Source organism: Rhamphochromis longiceps, linkage group LG9, assembly GCF_057381845.1.
Source record: "Rhamphochromis longiceps isolate RC_006_pf linkage group LG9, R_longiceps_female_GT1.1, whole genome shotgun sequence".
In the NCBI taxonomy this organism is placed as follows: domain Eukaryota; kingdom Metazoa; phylum Chordata; class Actinopteri; order Cichliformes; family Cichlidae; genus Rhamphochromis; species Rhamphochromis longiceps.
The window spans coordinates 35,448,006-35,467,794 of NC_140565.1; the positions used below are offsets into that span (position 1 = coordinate 35,448,006).

Genomic DNA, 19,789 nt, shown 5'->3' on the forward strand with positions numbered 1-19,789 from the left:
TTGTGTGTGTGTGTGAGTTTGTGTGTGTGTGAGTTTGTGTGTGTGCGAGTTTGTGTGTGTGTGTGTGAGTTTGTGTGTGTGCGAGTTTGTGTGTGTGTGCGAGTTTGTGTGTGTGTGAGTTTGTGTGTGTGTGATTTTGTGTGTGTGCGAGTTTGTGTGTGTGCGAGTTTGTGTGTGTGTGAGTTTGTGTGTGTGTGATTTTGTGTGTGTGCGAGTTTGTGTGTGTGCGAGTTTGTGTGTGTGTGGGCAAGGCAAATTTATTTGTATAGCACAATTCAACAACAAGGTGTTGTTGTGTGTGTGTGCGTGTGTGTGTGTGTGTGTGTGTGTGTGTGAGTTTATGTGTGTGTCTGTGTGTGTGGAACCGATGACTCTGCCATCAGTCACCGGCCTTCAGCAGCACCACAGAGAGGATGACCTTTGCTCCTGTTTCTCTGCTTTTGTTACTTTTTCCTTTTTATTTTCTGTTTTGTTTTCCTGCAGTTTTTGTTTTTTCATCATTGGTTTCTGATCCTATATTTACTTTAAGTACTTTACTGCTGACTCTAAGCCTCTGCGGTGTAGAGGCTCTATAGTCCCTCTGGGTCACGCCGTGCAGGTTCTGATAGTAACTCCACAGACTGTAAATAAAAGATGTAGCCCATTGGTTAGTGGCTTCTGAGTGTTTTGAAAAGGCCGTGATGAGTGATGGGCAGATATGACTCATTTCACTCTAATGGGACCAAATTTAAAAAATGAACTTGGCTTTGGATTCACAAAGAGCACAAACTCATGGCTGTGACCATGAACTCATCATGAGGTCATAAAGTTAGGGCTATTTTTCCATGCATGTTTGTACATTCGCACCCTGCTGGCCAGTAAATGCAATGCAGGTTTGAAGCACTTCTGCCTTAGCGTCACCTGCATCAGTTCCATGTAACAGAGTCTATGGGAGCAGCACAGCGGTGCAGTGGTAAGCCCTTTGTCTGGGCTGTAGGTGTGAATGTGAGCGTGAACCTGTCCAGGTGTAACCTCATCTCGTACCATGTGATCGCTGCGATAGGCTCCAGCCCGCTGAATTGGATAGGCAGTTAAAGATGAATGAACAGTGAATAGGAACGACCCACTTATTGGTTTGCACTTTTAGCACAATGCTAACATGATGCATTAGCCAGCTAGCAGTTAGCATAAAAATAACTGGACTACAACCACAGCAAGAAGTGGCAGGATGCTGTTTGCTTGATGTATTTTGTCCATTTCATGATAAGAGATGTGCAGTTAAAAGCACCTTTTGCACTCCTTTGAGTTTTAAAGTATTATTATTTTCCTTTCCAGTCACCTTTCTCGCTCACTATGTATTAACAGACCTCTGCCATCTGCCAGACCTCTGCCTAACCCCTAACCCTAACCCCCTCTGCACTGAATCATATCTGTTATTAACCTCTGTCTCTCTTCCACAGCATGTCTTTATCCCGTCTTCCTTCTCTTACCCCAACCAATCACAGCAGATGGCCCCGCCCCTCCCTGAGCCTGGTTCTGCTGGAGGTTTCTTCCTGTTAAAAGGGAGTTTTTCCTTCCCACTGTCGCCAAACTGCTTGCTCATAGGGGGTCATATGATTGTTGGGTTTTTCTCTGTACCTATGAAGCGCCTTGAGACGACTTTTGTTGTGATTTGGCGCTATATAAATAAAATTGAATTGAATTATTATATAAGGTGCTACTAAACTCAGAGTGGACTGCAGCTCTTGATGCTAGCTAGCTTAGAAACCCGACTAAAGCTCAGAGCTAGCATCACAGTAAGAGGCTTTAATGCTAAAATGGCATATCAATAATGGCATAGTAATTCTTTGATAGTCTATCTGTGGTAAATACAGATCTGCTCCACCAGCAAATACCCTCAAATATTTGTTATATCACAAATGAACCAAAGCAAGACAAGCACTGAGTTCATCGAAGCTCCTGGTCCCTCACAACCAAACAGCTTGTTAATCACTCTCAACCTGGGATATCAATAAAGACAGTCACCTCAACCGTCGCTGATGTTTGCTTAATCACAGGGTGTACCAGCAGCACTCTGAGCAGGAGGAGGGAATTTAGCATCATAATGACCTGTGCAAAAAGAGCCATTTACTGACCCTCAGTGGGTTTTCTTACTTTGGGTGTGTGAAATTGTCCACGAGAGACACTTTCTCCACCAGGTCTCCTCCGATGGAGCGCACCAGCTCGTAGAAGTCGTTCTCTGTGAAGCTCTCTCTGCCTGCCTCGCTCTCTTTGCCGTTCGGCAGCCAGAAGGAGATGTCGTTATGGAGAGGTGGGTACTTACTGAGCGTCTGAAAAACAAACGTATAAAACAACAATGACTGACAGCTCAACTTAAAAATGTTCACTGTAAGCAATGGTGGAAATATTAACTGATAATTTCTCTTTACAAAAAAGTCCCTGAAAAACAGAGCTAGGCACACGATTGGTTCATCGTGTCGATAGGTAAGTAACTGATTAGCCATGGAGGTAAGTAGGTAGGTGGTTGAATGAGCATCTAGGTAGGTGGGCACTTGATTGGTTCATTAAATAGTGGTTAGTTATCTAGGCAGGCAATTATTTAGTCGTGTAGGTGAGTAATTGATTACCCAAACAGGAAGGTAGGGAACTGGTTTATTGCATAGGCTGGTAATCACATGTTTGGTTAGTCATGTACATAGGTGGGTGGGAAAGCAATTAGTTGGTTGTGTAGTAAAGCAAAGGAAAGGAATTGGTTGTTTAGATTGGTAGTTAATTAATTACTTAATTAGTTAGCCGTACAAGTATGTAGCTAGGTAGTTGGTTAAGTGTCTACATGGGTGGGTACTTAACTGGTTAGTTATCAAAGTAAGCAAGCAGGCAAGGAGTTGGTTGGTTGTGTAGTTATGTAAGTGATGAGCCATGCTGGCAGGTACACAGATTGGTTGGTTGCAAAGGTGGTAGATGAATGTAGGTGAGTCCTTAATTGACAGGCACGCAGTTGGTTGTTTGCACAGGTAGACTGGCAGGTATGTAACTGGTTAGCCATGCTAGCAGAGAGACTGGTTGGCAGGCTGGTTGTGTAAGTAGTTAGGAGGGTGGATGGGTAGCTAGGTCATAGGGAACTGGTTGGTCTGCATTAATATATTTTAACTAAATAATGCAATGATAATTAATGTACCCGATGGATTATATTTGTAATAGTTTTATGTTTAATTGATTGAGTGCTAATGTGGCATAACGCTGTTGTTTTTCTGCTGGTTCGCTGTGGTTTTAGTTTTGTAACGTCTTCATCTGGATTCATGTATTATGTGCAGATGCGTGGCTGAGGTTATTTGTGGCTGATGTTTAGGCCCTGAAGAATAGTTTAATTTCACAATAACACATTATGAGTTATTAATGATCCTCAAAGATGTTGAAATTTTACTTTGTGCACCACATTGATTAGTTTTCGTACATGTACATTTATGGGATATTTGGACTGGAGACTCATTAGAATTTCAAAGTAAACCAAGCATAAACACAAAGATGTAAGGACTGAAGGGGTAATCAGCACACCAACTGCAGAGATTGAGAGATGAGGTGAATAAAAATGAGCTGAAAGTGCAGATTCAAGCAACAAAAAAGAATCCAATGAATAACAGAAGAAGAAATGTGACAGAAAGTGGAGAAGAGAAACAGCCCGACTGTAGGAAGAAAGAGGAGAAAGTGCAGCAGTGAGTAAAACACAAAGACAATAACACATTAAAACTTTATCGGGACGACAGAATAAATGTGATGTTTTATGCAGCGACAGACTGAAGGAGAGATTCCTATCATCTGTCACTTGTTTATTATGCTCAGAATAACTTGCACAGAGTGAGAGAAGTTGCTGTTATTTCTGCTCCTGAATGATATTTTCTTAATTTTCTCTCCATCTTAATGCTATTCACTGAGACACATCAATCTGTGTGACACTGGTTTTTCCACCTTTGAAACAAAAGTCAGAACAAAACAAGGAAAAGTGAAACATCCCAACTTAATGTTATTTAGTTATGTTCTGTAGAAACTGGGCTGTAGTTAGCTCAATTCAAAGGTGGAGGTAAAGAACAGCAAGGTGATCAGTTGGTTGGTCAGTTTGTTTCATATGTTATCAAAGACTAGTTTACTTTAGTTAACTGCAGGAGGAAGGCAGGTGGTTCAGTGATGGATCAGTTAGCTGCTGTTTGGGTTTTTGTCAGTGAAGGCTTGACATTGGTTGGACAGTCAGTTGGTGGTTGGTAGATTTCTGGTTTGTTACCCAGGATGAAAGGTATCACCAGTTCGCTGTAAGTTGTTGGTTTAGGTAGTGGTTGGTTAGTTGCCTGCACATGTAGGTGATTAGTTAGACAAAAAAGTCAATTAGTGGTTAGTTTGTTTGTTGCGGTTTAAGACAAGTTGTTGGTTGGCTGGTTTGCAAAGTAGATGGCTGGTTGTCAAGGAACATAGACAACAACTGGTTAGCTGTGTAGACAGCTACACAGACAGGCAGGTAGGTAAATGGTTGGTTACACAGGCAGGCAATTGCTCGGTTAGGTAACTAGGAAGGTAGGTAGATGAAAGGTTGGCTGGTTAGCAAGAAAGGGGCCTATTGAGCAGTTGGTTGGCAGGTAAAAGTTGGTTGGTTTGCTGGGTAGGTTTGAGAAAACGTGACGTCTTAAAGTAGGTGGTTGGTTAGATAGATTAGTTGGTTGGGTTGCTGGTTGGGCAAGCAGATAAGTAACTGATTGGCTGATTTTGGTAAGTGTTAGTTAATTATAAATGAACTGGAAACCAAACTTTATTTATTCATCTATTCATAAAGTTGTAACATTTATTTATTAAGTGCTTTTCACAAAGCGCTGCACACGAGGGTTAAATAAACAATTCATACATATTTCAGTAAAGGACAGAAGTAAAACTGGTAGAAGAACAGAGAGAAGAACGAGTCTCATTTGATATTTTTATACTCAGTCGAGCGTCAGGGAAAGACTTTGCACAGCAGGTGGTAGGTGAGGAGAGAAGTATCCACATATTTCTGACCATACTGTGCAGACGTATGGAGGGAGGTGAGCCGTCTGTTTACACTATAATAGTTTAGTGGCACTGCACAGCTCCCTGAAGCCATTTGTGTGTGTGCGTATACAAACATACACACCGACACCCAAGGAGTCTATTTCCTGTTAGGCCCTGGGCGGTCACAGTTCATTACCTGTGGATGTGGGGGCCAGTAAAGGCTTTCGGGGGAGAGGTGGAGAGCCTTAGCCCAGGAGAGGTGAACTGACCCTGGGCAGGAGATGAGCCATGCTCCCCGGGCCCCTCTGGAGAAACAGAGTTTATCAATAAAACTTACAGGGCTGTGAGGAGGACAGCAGGAGGACAGCAGGGTCGCTCCCTCACTCCTCACGTCTTCAGCTTAACAACACTGATTATGTGTTTATTGTAATTTGTCAGATACAGTTAAACCTTTATTGAATGCACTCACTGTGGGCCGTTTCAAAAGCATTTGCTATTTACAATTTATTTCCTCTCGTTTCCTTCAGTTTGTTCAGATCAAAAGACAATGAAGTAAGATTATAACCTAAAGGAGATTATTACCAGCCGACTCAGAGGACGACATAAACTGAGTGAATATTTGTCCATGTGAGCTGACAAACTTCAGCTTAAGAGTAAAACTTTGTTGATTCTGTCACAAAAGCACAAAAAAATAGTGGTCCAGATAAGTTCTGAAAGTACCGTGCACGTGATGTCAGCCATCACTTGTTCTTTGGAAGGCGGTAGTTCACAGATCAACTGGCTGTTTGTTTGCTAGTTTGGTGGCTGTCGGATAAAGAGGTCAGTGGGTCTTTCGTTGCATGTTTCATTGGTGCTAAAAGTAAAAGATTGGTCCGCCCGCTAGAAATAAAGGTCATCAGGGTCAGGTGGTAGGAAGGTAAGGACGTGATTGGGCTGCCAGGTAGGTGACGATAGGTTGTACTTTCAAAGGCAGCAGTTCTTCTCATCAAGTGTTTGATTGGTTTGTTGGGTATTAAGGTAAGTTGGTAGGTAATGAAGTTAGTTGGTCATCAGCTGCTCTTTCTCATTGTTGGTGAAGGGATGGGATTGGTTGGCTGACAAGGAAGAAAGATTGTGTAGGTCAGCTGGTAGTTAGGTGGGGTAAATACAGGCAGATATTAGCTGTACAATGGAGGGAGGTGTTGTCTGCTCGGTTCAGTTTTTTGGTTTGTTGGTCGGATGTTAAGGAAGTTGGGTGACTTCTTTGCTAGCTAGGCAGGTGGTTTGATTGGACAGCGGTTAATGAAGGTTTAGCATTGGTTGGCTGAGTGCGATGAACACGTGTTGTGAAACGGTTCAAAGACGCTGTGTTTGGATAAGGTGACACTAGTTCATGTCGTTGTTTTCACCAACCACCCTTCCAGCGTCTCCTCTCACTCTCTTCATTCTTACTAAGGTATCTTTCAGCACTTTGTTTCTTCCATTTAATCGTTCCTCCTCCACTTTCCCCTCTCAGACTTTGGTGCCTCTTTAGTCATTTACATTTTCCTCTGTTTTCCTGACACACTTTAATCTGTTTTCCCTCTTTTTCCTTTTCCCCACACTTTATTTCTCTTATTTATTTCAAGCATTTCTTTTTTTAATCACTTCCTCAAACTCGCTTCAGTATATTTTTTCCATTAAAGCTGTGTTTTGTCTCTCATTTTTCCTCACTAATGTCACCCCCTACTTTCTCTCACCTTACGTTTCACTCAATCCTTTTATTTTTTTACATCTAAAGATCTTTTATTCAAATAACTGCATTTAGTCAGATTCTGCATCTATTCTTATCCTCTTCTTTCCTCTGTCCTACCTCTCGCCTCATTTATTCCTCATTCCCTGCTTCCTCCCTCCATCTGTTTTCTGCCTCGTCCACCCCCACCATCCCTCCTCTTCATCTTACTCCTCTCTTTTCTCCTCTTTGCCCTCCAACAGTCACTTGAAATGTTCTTTATTAGTGAAGACGAGAGTTGACAAAGAGCACCTTTAGTGGGGACGGAGTAACCGCTGTGTGAACCTGCACACACCCCACAGTGTGTGTGTGTGTTGATGATGGTGGGGTCAGTGGAAGTGACTGGTGCCGGCTGATGTGAGCCCCCACTGTCAAAATGTTTTATGCATGAGGTTAAGAGGCAAGAACACACACACACACACACACACACACACACACACACACACACACACACACACACACACACGCACACACACACACGGAGTGAGGGTGTAAAGTGTGGTTACAGGTAGGTGGGCTGCTGCTTTGTCATTGGCTGGTAGGAAGTATGTGCGACTCTCGATCACCACGGCCCACAAATAAGAAACAGTCTGTTTGCAGCTTTTTTAAACGGTGGCTGTATAACAAGGAGGACGTTGTTAACGGCAAATTAATTTCTGCATTTGTGAATTAATTCACGACGGTAGAAGATTGTTTTTATTACGAGAGACTCGGACTCGTTATTGCATCTGAAGGTAAACTAACCGAGCCAGCAGTTATTACAGGTTAGTGATGAACACACAAGCACAGACACGGTGTTGTAGCTGAAGAGAGACATGACTGAACACAGCAGAGACACAATAAGACTGCACGGAGGGTAAACAGGAAGCAGAGGACAAAGGAAAATGGAAATGAAACGAATGGACGAAGGGAAACGAGGAGAGCAGTGAAGAGAGGAGGGAAGAAAAGATAAGGTGACGAAAGCAAAATAATGGGACTGAAACAAAAGGAAACAAGATCAAATTAAGGGCAAGGGGAGGAGCTTTCATTAACGAATGAAAGGAAACAAGAAGTGAAAGGAAAGGACAAAGGAGAGGAAGGCACGTAAACAGAACAGGAAAGAAAAGAAGACAAGGATGGAAGACAGACTTTAGCTCTTTCATTCTGCAGTCGGTACGTTCATCCGTCTTCAGGATGGTAAATGGCCTGTATTTGTAAAGCGTTTTACTCGTCCCTCAGGACCCCAAAGCACTTCACACATCCAGTCATCCACCCATTCACGCACACATTCACACACTGGTGATGGCAGCTACATTGTAGCCACAGCCACCCTGGGGCGCACTGACAGAGGCGAGGCTGCCGGACACTGGCGCCACCGGGCCCTCTGACCACCACCAGTAGGCAACAGGTGAAGTGTCTTGCCCAAGGACACAACGACCGAGACTGTCGGAGCCGGGGCTCGAACCGGCAACCTTCCGATTGCAAGGCGAACTCCCAACTCTTGAGCCACGATCGCGTTTATGTGTGAAAATCTGCTCCTCTTCCACTCAGGTGTGATGTTTGTGTCTACCTGGAAGCAGACGGGTTGGTGGATGTCCTGAACTCTGAACTGTTTGAGGAAGCGCTCGTCCTGACTCCAGAACAGCCGGATATCCGGGATGCTGTAGAGGACCATCGCCAGCCTCTCCAGGCCCAGACCGAACGCCCAGCCCAGCTTGTCCCCCGCCCCCGCTGCACAAACACAGAACATAGGAAACAGCCGTCAGCAGACAAGCTAACGAATCACTTTAGTCAGTCAGGCAGAGGAAGTGCTCTGTGGAAAATACATACAAAATAAAAGCATCACACTTCTCCGTCTAGCACCTCGCTTTCATCTGATCTCTGAATGAATGAATGCTGATGAATAAAACAGTTTAAGACCAAAAGAGAAGCACTTGGTGGAGCGTCTCACCAAAACCCCAAACAGACCAGCTCCCGGGTCGTCTGGGGTAAAATCTACTGTTTTTATCAAAGCAGTCTTACGGCTTTTAATATGGCAAAAATATTCCACCCACTGTCGGCCCAACTGCACGTTTAAGAAGTGACGAAGACGTAAGGCTCACCATCAGATAAGCAAAGGACCCTCACTGATCACTTATAGTCTAAATATGCATCCAATCACGCGAAGGCTTCAATCTCTGAAACTCTAAACTCGCAACGAAAGACAAACCTAAAATTACTCATTTCTATTCTAGTCCTTCTTTACAATAATGTGTCAAACACATCTGACCTCGTCCAAAGAGAGGCCACGCTGACCCCATCTACATCACCTTTAGGTAAAACATGGACTGCCGATGAACCACCACACCATCCTAAATCAAACTCGATGCAGCCGGTCTGTCATCACGTTGAGCACGTCTCGCTCAATTTACAGAAAGAACAGATCCCAGCACTGAGGGTATTTTTAGAAACGGGGACATTTTGACCAGTTAAAATGATCTGTGAGGCTTAGAAACCTCAAAGATTTGACAGCTTGAATCACAATAGCAAATTTTATCCAACAGAAATGTAAAAGTATATTATAAAACCCAGCATGTCTCATTGTTCCATACACCATATATTTATGCTGAAAGTTCAGTTAGCTTCTTCCTTAGGACTTCCTTTGGCCTCACTGCAGACTGGTTGGTGACCCCAGGCTGTCGGCTGAAATCGTCCATACAGAGGGGACCGCACCAAAACCCTTCCTGTGATTGTGTTGGTCGTGAGCAGATTGTTGGAGTGGCTGTGGTTTCCACAAACTCCAATCAGCAACAATACGTAAAAACAGACTTGTCTTCATTACCACTCCGACCAACAGGGTTCATAAAGCCGAACCTTTACTTTCAAAGCGAATGGTTTCTGTTCTTTAGTTTGTGTGGCACTTCTCACAGTTTCACTGCTGCTCCATGAGTAGTTGGCAACTTCCATGCAAACCATGGGCGACCGGAGCAATCCAACATGGACCAAAGACACCGCAAGGAAGCTTTTGGTGCAGCACCACCTTTCCAACTACTTGTTGGGGAATTTAACCCTATAGTGACCTGTGGTTGCTCGGGGGTCTCAGGTCTGTGAGACTGCCCTGTTTTTGTTCTCAGTGGCGTTTGTTAGGACACGTGATGCCTGTGAGGTTTTCTGATACTTTGGTTCAGGAATTGTGAGGACATTTTGTTTGGTCCTCACCATAACAGGAAGGCATACGTGTGTGTGTGTGTGTGTGTGTGTGTGTGTGTGTGTGTGCGCGCGTGTGAGATACTTCAGTGGACTCCTCTCTATTATTCAAGACTTCAACTTAATGCTGTCAATAAATCGTTACAACCTTATGTGACCGCCTACAACACACACCTGTGCTCTCTCTCTCACACACACACACACACACACACACACACACACACACACACACACACACACACACACACACACACTCTTTCCTCAGTTATTTTTGAGACTTCATTGATCGGAGGGGAAAGCTCTCCTCCGGTCTCTCTGTGTGATTCCCTGAAGGCAGCAGATGGACTAAAGCTGCTGTTTGTGGCTTTGCAGCACTTCAGCAGGTATGGCCGCCTCCTCCTGTGTGTAAACTAAGCCACGTGTAGACAAAATGCCCAACAAGAGTTTGGGCAGCTGAGCCCGACTCCTCAGACTCCTTCAGGTTTATCTTCACAGAGCGGAGGATGGATGGAAATCAGCACGGTGGTATACAACAGTAACAGTCATCATCGTTTGAGCAGGATTAATCAGGCGATAACTCGACCTCTGGACGTCTTCTCATGTCCTCGTTAATCAAAGTGTCCTCCTGTCAGCAGACTATGAGCTGAACCTGCTCCTCGTGACAGCAGAGAGTTTGAGACTTTAGAGGAGGACAAAATCAGGAGGCCAATGAGAGCTGCACTGCAAAAAAGGAATGCAGAGAAATAATTGCTCTGTCTTGATTATGTTGCTTCCATAATTGCTGTAAGCCATAAGTGTAACTGAAAATACATTTCCATGGATTGCACAGTAATAAGCGGGGGTAGAGACCGAGTGCAGCAGGACTGCACTCTGAGACTGGAGAGCAGGCTGCCAGCCAAAACAGCTGTAGTGCTGCTTAATATCGATTCTGCAAGTCTGTGAAACTCTGCTGGAGAGACGAACAGCGTTCCTCCTAAAAACATTCCCACATTTGATGAGAGTCAGAGGTGGACCGCACCGGCCCCGAATCTCTCACAGGTGTTTGTTTGGGTGGAAGACATCCCAATAAAATCCAGGAATTTCAATCCTCAGAGCCGGAGCTCAGACGTGAACACGGTCCACGGGTCAAGCTCCGGAAATCCAGTTACCACAGGTGAGTCCAAGAGGCCACGCCCCCAAACATCAAGTGGTAAAACAGACACAGAGGCCCAAACAGTTTTTTGTCAGGGTGTAAACATGTTTATTTCTGCTGTAAGGCTTTAACATGGCAGTGTGGAGGGACGGACTCGCTGCTGGAGCCCCTGCTGGACGTCAGAGGAACTGCAGCGAGCTGTAAACATGAGACTGTTCAGGTGTGTCAGTCGGAGCTGGCATCAGGTGTTTTTTTCTTTCATAAATCGAACGTCTGACATTTATTATTATTGAAAACCTGAGCTAGAGCACAACCTCAGAGCAACGTGATTAAATAGTTCAAATGTTCATACTGATGTTTTCTACATAAACACTCTGATCACGCAGGACCTGTCATGGTCCTGTCACATCAACACCGTGGTGAAAAAGGCCCGACAGCGTCTCTACCACCTCAGACGCTTGAGAGACTTCCAACTGCCCTCCAAGGTGCTCAGGAACTTTTACTCGTGCACCATAGAGAGCATCCTGGCGGGAAACATCTTAACCTGGTTCGGGAACAGCACCATGCAGGACAGACGAGCTCTACAGAGGGTTGTGCGGTCAGCTGAGCGCACCATCCGCTCCGAGCTCCCTGACCTGCACTCAATCTACAGCAGGCGGTGCTGGACCAAGGCCAGGAAGATGGTGAAGGACCTCAGCCATCCCAACAACAGACTGTTCTCTCTGTTGAGGTCAGGAAAGCGATTCCGCTCCCTGAAGACCAACACAGAGAGACTGAGGAGGAGCTTCTTCCCGCAGGCGATACGGTCTCTCAATCACACCACCACACAGTACTGACCCACACATATGGTTCTTACACACACACTGGACTTTCTGGACTTTGGTTTTGCACAACACTGGTCACTATATTCTTCATTTCCAGTTAATACTTGTACAGCTGCTGTTATTGTGTATATATTTATTTATATTTATATTTCTTCATACATTCTTATATAGTTCTATATTGTGTATTTTGTTGTACAGTTATTTTATTTTCAACTTTAATTTATATATTTATCTTTATCTTATTCTTCCCAGTTAAATTTACCCTTCATTCTAATTTGTGTTGTACAGTTATTTCATTTTTAACCTTAATTTATATTTTATTCCTTCCTAGTTAAATTTACCCTTTTTAATTTTTCATATTTATTTCCTATCTTATTCATAGCCTTTTCCTTTTTTGTTCTCTTTAGGTCACGAGCAGTTGTCCAAGCATTTCACTACATATCGTACTGTGTATGACTGTGTACGTGACAAATAAAATTTGAATTTGAATTTGAATTTGATATCTAAAATGACCTGAAATGATCTCTGAGTTCGACGCTGTCAGTTTCACAGCGCGCCGTCACCACTTCCTGTCAGTCACGGCGCTCGAGATGCTTTTCAAACGGCTGATTTTTCGTTTCAGAACAAAAGTCTTCAGCTGCTTCGAGGCAGGTCAAAGCGAAGGGCAAAACGCTCGGTGGAATAAAGGATTATGGGTAAACCCGAGGATTTCAGGCGCTCCGGCCTGGGACCCAGATGAGAGGGAAGGCATTCCTCTCCCTGGGATGGAGACTAATTGAGACAAACCTATTTCCTTTCTGAAGCACAGACCTTCCAGAAATAGAATCGATGACCCCGTCAGGATCGAAATCCACAGTTTAAGAAACAAAGAGCGGAAAATTTTCATCCAGAGGGAGGAAAACATCCAAGATTTAACTCCGAGGAGAAGAAGAATCCGGCTCTGTGCTCATCTCTTAAGCTACAGAGTTTAGACTGAAGACACAGAAATGACATAAAATAAAGCATCCAAAGTCTAAACCATTTCACGGGTCTGGGTAAAAACAGCAGGAAACAGGAAACACAGATAACGGCTGCTTCAGAATAAAAGCCTCATGTCCAGAGGATAAAACATGACTTATAGTCCCTGATGATGTCACAGAGGGCACTTCCTCACATGTCACATCTGGTTTCAAAGATGAAGAAATGAAAACAATCAGCCTGAATCTGTTAAAGCAGTGACCACAGGGTGGCACGCAGGCTGATGGGCGGGCCTTTGGACGTCTGCAGGTATTTAGCATAGAGTTAGTTAAGGCAGTGGTCACCACCCGAGTGGTTTGGTACCGGGCCGTGAGAGTTGAGGCTCAGGTGTAAAATTTATGGTTTTCAGGGTTTTTATCGTAACTCTGTTTACCTGGGTCTTTTCTCTCGTGTTGTAGTTGTGTGTCTTATTTTGAAAGAAATGCTTACACGTTACCATAGCGACCTGAGAGCATTAAGGGGCAGAGAGGAGGATGTTACTCTCAATGTCGTTGGTGCATTTCAGGAGGACGCTGCTAATAAAGTTACAGAATTACACAGTGAATTCACGTTTATTGTTATATTTACAAAAGATCACAGTTTTTTCTCGGTCGTGTCGTTTTATTTTGTTGGATTTATCTGCCACACCTTAAAGGCCGGTCCGTTGGGAACCGCTGTGTTAAGGAACTGGACACGATGGCTTCACTGGTGGTTTAAATGAAAAAAACCCACAGACACCAATAGGGATGGGTATCGAAACCCGGTTCTTGTTGAGAACCGGTTCCCACTGTTTCACTTCCTTGGAATTGTTTGACGTTTCATTTTTGCAAACGATTCTCTTATCGATTCCAGTCGCCCAGAATGACGTCACCAGGTTGTGGAGCGTCATTTACCTGGCAGGAAACACGGCGGCTCAAACGCTCAAAAGTTTGGTTACACTTTACGAGAACGGAAGACAACAAGGCAACTTGCAATACTTGCAAAGTAGAGATTTCAGAGTCTGGCTCAGATGCTGGCAGCTCTCGCTGCAGTCTACCGGTAGCGTCTCCTTTCAGGCCAGGATAGACGAACGTCACCGAGCAGTGACTCAGTTTGTGGTCAAAGGCTTGCACCCGTTTGCCACAGCAGATGATTTTCAGTAAGTGAATGTGTTTAATTGTAGGCAGGGACATTACTGGATATTCTTGTGTAGTTGCTACAGAATAATTTATGTTAAACTTTGTTATTGCTACAGAAGAATATTTATTTTATTATTTTACATTTACATTTTTTTTCCTGGGGACCCTGTGACACCCCATTGAAGAGCCGTAGGCTGGATCTCTTAAGATCTCACTGTTGGGTTTGTAAGGCCATGTTACTCCTACATTTCTATCTTATTCAAAGAGAAGATATGAAACAAAGTTCTAAGCTAATCGACCTTAGTGTTCTCCTTTTTTAAAAAGAATCGATAAACAGAATCGAAAATGGAATCGGAATCGTGAAAATCTTATCAATACCCATCCCTAGACACCAACCAGGTTCACCAGCTCAGCTCATACATTTGTTACTGTATGTTAACCAGGTGAACAGTATCATGACTGCAGCATCTTTACTATGTAAAGTGCTCGAGGTAGCCATCACTGTATAAGTGAATAAATCTCCAGTCTGAATTCTGTCTTTGCTCCATTAGACCAAACTCAACATTAGAGCAAAGATAAAAGCTCGTCATCGATTCATGCTGAAGGTTTGCCGGTGAATCGAGCTTCAGATCGGCGCGTCCACCTTCAGGAACACTCGTCTCCACTTTAATCCCATCTTGTTAGGTCCGTGTTTCACATGTGAAGGCTTCAAATCCCTCGGAGCCGCCTCCTCCTCCGCGTGGCTGAAGAGGATTTAAACAGTGAAATCAATACCAGCTCGCGCTTTTAACTGGATTAGACCGGCCGCCGTGTCACATGGAGCGAGAAGGTAATCAGCCAATCAGACGTTGTTAATAAAAGCTAAAAGGTAAAAGCTTGTTGCCCTCGGGACTTCAGTCGGAGGAAAAAGGTTGAAATGCTGAACGATGAGATTTACTGTTGAAGCTCCAGTTTGGAGTCCATTTGTGGATTTTGTTTTATGATTTCACACAGTGTTCCCGAGGACACGGAGTTCCTCCGGAGTTTCATAAATGGGAAATACTCAAATAAAGCACTGGAGCATGCACTGCTTTAATGTGCGTCGCTGAACCTCCTGGCGCCACTTCCAGGGTGCTGTGGTGGCTGTTAAGTGAAACTGGAGTGAAAGATTGCAAATCCCAGCTCATTAAACCAGGACCAGGACCGGGTTCTTCCTCTGGTCTTCATCAAACAGCCAGAGCTGCCAAAAAGTTTACAGACGCAAAACAACAGACCAACCAGCTCCACCTGCACGAAAACAGGTTGTTATCGGTCCCACCGAGTCCGTGAAGAAACTCAAAGAACACGCAGCACCGACCGACAGGGAGAGATTGGATTCTTATCTGTTTTGCATAAATCTGCAAAAACAATTAGCTGTGTGGCGGCGGCAGCAACGGCGAGGCCTCGGGCCGTCATTTGGCTTTCAGACTCATTTTCTGAGGTCAGCCGCTCAGCGAGAAGTGGGCGGAGAGGCCCGGGATGTAATCCTGCTATTTTTCTAAACATTTGTGAGTGGTGGCATTCAAATAGCTGTCTGTTAATGGAAAACACACCCAGGGGTACACACACACACACACACACACACACACACACACACACACACACACACAGGTGGGTGGACGCACAGCGAGCTGGAGAAGAATTACCTGCTTTGATTGGAAATGTTTCTGCTTATTATGATGATGTGTAACCTCCTTGAACCCCCGTGGGTGCGTGAACGAGTACACGCCGCGCCTGTGCACGCCAACACGCAAACACACTTCCTCCTTTACATCCTGGTCCCGTCGGTCCCGGTCCAATCAGCAGTCGGGGAACGTGGTTTCTATGCTAATGAGCGCGGGGTCGTGGGGTCGAAGAGGATGAGGGACCGCACTGGAATAAATCTCCACTTCATGATAGCGTGCGATCAATCAGACTCACGACACTCCTCCTCCTCATCGCTGCGTTTCTTTTTCTTCTGCCTGCTCCTCCTTCACCTCCCATCTCTGTCTCCTCTGCATCTTTCCTCCCTCTTTTATTCGTTCACTAGTTTTCCTTCTCATAAAACTCTCCAGCATCTTTCCTCTCGCGTCTTTTTTCTTCATGTCAGATTGAAGATCTTTCATCTCGTCCTCTTGTCTCTATCTGCCTGCAGTTTTGATTTAATGAGCAGAAACTGATTAAATCCTGACTGACGACTTTTATTCCACAAAGAAAACAGGACAGAGCTCTTACTAAGACAGGCAGGACGCATCATCAGGCGCACTGCATGGACTCCATTATTCACTGATAATTCACCGATGAACACCCATCATCTCCAGAGAGCCCAAAGATGATATCTGGCTGCCCTGCAGCTGTTTAAGTCCAGATGTTATCTTTCATCTCTGCCTGCAACCAGTTGTAGTCTTTTCCTGGAGCTTGTCAAAGCAGTAAAACAGCCCTTTAAAGGGTCTGTCCACAGAGTGCCGTTTATTTCAGAAGCCTTGCAGTCGATGCTTCGTCATCTTGCATTCATAGATGTGGTTTTGCTTGGTTTATTGAGCGATGAGCTCCAAGTTGTGCTGAGGTAGTTTGGAGTGCAAAGGCTTTAGGATGGAATGAGAAACCTTCCAAGTCTGAAGGTGGATAAAGCTGCAGGGACCACTCTTACTGGGAATGAGCTGCTGCCTCCGTTTGATCGGTTCAAGTATCTCAGGAGGTCTTACTCACGAGCGGAGGAAGAGTGAAAGTGATGATTGCCAGATTGATTGGTTTAATTGTCTGCTGTGGTGAAGAGAGGTCTGAACACCAAGGTGACACCAAACTCCCGAGCTGCAGATCGAAAGGATAAGATCAAGGATACAGGATGCAGAAAGCTTCCTCTGAAGCTTCTCTTCCTCGTAGACATAGGCTGAGGAGCTCGGTCACCCAGCAGGAGTAAAGACACCGACAGGAATCTGACTGGGATGGATCCTGAGTGACGTGTTTCCTGTATGACCAACCAGGAAGAGAACCTGATGCAGATGCTGGTGGCTGGAGATAAGGGCAACTGGAAAAGTGTCATGTTTGTCTGTGGGTGGATGATGGATGGGTGAATGGATGGTTGTTGAATAGATGGATGCTGATGGAGGGATGGATCAATAGATGGATGGATGGCCTGAGCTCCATCACGGTAGCCTCTGTCGCACAGGTAACCTTCCATGTTCACGTCTCGGGTGGAGGTGGTGTTTGGTAGCTGGATCCTTGATGGTGGAGAGCTTCATGCCTCGGTGGGAGACTCGGTAAGATTTCGTGCTGCTTCAGCCGGTTCAGCTCCACCGACTCCCTCGTATGTTTTCCGGCACTCTTTAGGTTTGTGGTAAACTGACGCCTCCTTTTTCCTTATTGTTGGCCTCCAACAGTTTTACTCCAAAGAGCTGATTTTGCAGTGCACACTGCTCCGGGTGGGGTTGGGGGTCCGGCTCCTTACTGCTCCCAGTCGGGCAGCAGCTGTTCCCACGGCGCCTCCTTCAGATTCAGTTAAGGTCGCGTCCAAGGTTGTCTTTGTACTTTCAGATTCCTCGTTTCTTTATGCATGTGCTGACGGTCTGGTCCAGATGTGTGATATGAAGTTCTCTGACCTTATTATAAAAACCTAATAACTAATAAGTAACTGTAAAGAATGTGCATATTTGCATACAGACAAAATTAAGTACTTTTCCATCTTGTCCTTAATCTCTTCTGTATGTTTCTCTCCCCTCCTCGCTCCTCTTCTTCCTCCCCCTGTCTGGTATCAGTTCCTCCTCCTCTCTGCTCATCTGTCTCCATTCCCTCCTAATTATATTTGCCATGAATATATTTATGACTGCATTATTAGAGACTGTGCAGCGGTGGTTGTGGTTTTAAGCTGCAGGATCTTGATTAAGCGTAATGATTACACAGGCCGCCGTGACAGAAAACACACCTTGTAATTGGACAGGGTGACTGCAGGTTTGTGCAGATGAAATCTGAGACTTCTTAATGCTGCAGAAATGACTGTGAAACCTGATTCTCCCAATATCTGATTTTCAGTGAGGAGAGAAACGCTTCGTAACGAGAAGAGCATTTCTCTCATGGAGATATATTGACCTTTCTGAAACCTCTGAAATATAATTCAGCATTATAATGCTGCATTAAAAGAAATAAGAGCTTTTATCTACAATAAAAACATCCTCTTGACCCAAGGAGTTTCTTTGAACACACACACTCTTTGTGAAAGAAAGAAACTCAAATATAAACCCCTGAGGTTTAGAAGAAAAACAGCCTGAGTGATGTCAAAATCTGGGATTGTTTTCTTTTCGAGCTGGACAGAATTGCCAAACTATGGGAACTAAATGCAGTTTATAAAAGAACAAACAGGTGGGAATAATTCGCTTTTACATGTTATTTAAATATTAAATAGTAGGAGTTCATTATTTACAAAGTTCAATCTCAACAAAGTCTGAAAAACCAGCTGGTGATGAAACTGCAGATATCCAATATCTATTCAATCGCCCTGCAAGCAACATCTGACCCAGACAGTCCACAGGCGACTGCAGGACTTGTTTCACATCGAGGTCTGCAGCATTCATTTATGCACAGCTCTCTGAGCTCTGGACTGTTGCAGCAGCTTTTGCTCTCTCGGCCGTTCTGTTGCAGATTTGCTGCTGTGCTTGGACCACCGTCCTGTTCATGACCCAGTTTGGACCAAGCTTCAGCTGTGGGACAGACAGCCTCAGCCTTTAATGGCCTCAGTATTAGCAAAGTGATCTGCAGGACATCCTGTGTCTTCTCTTTACACCAACCACCTGTGTGTTTATGTGTTTTCTAGTTTAGTTTTAATGAATTACCTTTCATGTTTTGTGATTACTCAGTCTTTATCACTTACTTTGAACCAATTTGTGACAAATGGGGGGCCTGTCCGGGATTCAGAATGGGGGACTTATCTTCCTGAAGAGAAATAAGCATATATCTATCTGATTAATAACTTTCGCAGAAACCTACACTGTATTTATACCTCATTAGTCATCGTGGTGTGAAGAGCTGTGCTGTTTGTCAAGCGTTGAATCTCATCCATAAATTTTAGATGAGTGGAGGCTTGCAGATGTTGAAGCGGTTTATCAAAGAGCTTTAGGGTGTGCTGTCTGCATCAGCGGAGTTCAGAGTTGGATTTGGCGAAGAACCAGCTGTCAGGGGCTTCAGTGCAGATTTATACACTGGAGGTTCGAGGTGCAGGATGGGCCTATGAGCTGGAGTCCTGTGGGCGGGTGACAGATCTGAACTGGGGGGGGTTAGAGGTTTATGATTGGTCGATAAATGGCAGTGCTGCCGGTTAACTCGCTGCATACATTTAAGGGCGCACAACTGATCGGCTCACTGATAATCTGAGGTGCAAATACGGCTCTAATCCAGGGTTAAAGGGGTGTGAGGCTGTTTTTTAAAAAATAAAAGTATTTTGGTGTTTTACGACCAATCTTGAATACATTGACCTTAACCCAACAACGTTATTCCACTGGGTGTTTGGAGTCTATCAGGTTCAGGTTGATCTATAAAGTAGGAAATCATAAAGTAACTGAGCCGGTTTATAACCCGTGCTTAAGGGGAAATTTGGGTTTCTGTGAAGTGAAGGTTACACTGTTATAGGACTGATTTATGAATCTGAGGTTTTACGCTGTGGACTGGTCCATAAAGTGAGCTTTTATGTTGGTATAAACTGGAGATTTTAGGATATAAGGCTGTCTGTACACCTGAAGTTTCAGGCTGGTAGCCTTGTTTACAACCCGAAGTGTCACAGAGGTCAATAAGATGCAGATTCAGGCTCCAGACTCGTGGAGTCATTGGG

General features: G+C 44.5%; 1 protein-coding gene across 1 annotated transcript in view; it reads right to left on the reverse strand.

The window, feature by feature from the left end:
* fars2 (phenylalanyl-tRNA synthetase 2, mitochondrial) overlaps window positions 1-19,789 on the reverse strand; it is a 100,841-nt gene that overhangs the window by 37,725 nt on the left and 43,327 nt on the right. The window contains exons 7-8 of the mRNA XM_085417660.1: window positions 8,289-8,449; window positions 2,134-2,309 (exon numbers count right to left, since the gene is read on the reverse strand). Of these exons, the coding sequence (XP_085273786.1) occupies window positions 2,134-2,309; window positions 8,289-8,449 (337 nt within the window). The remainder of the gene's footprint in view (window positions 1-2,133; window positions 2,310-8,288; window positions 8,450-19,789) is intronic.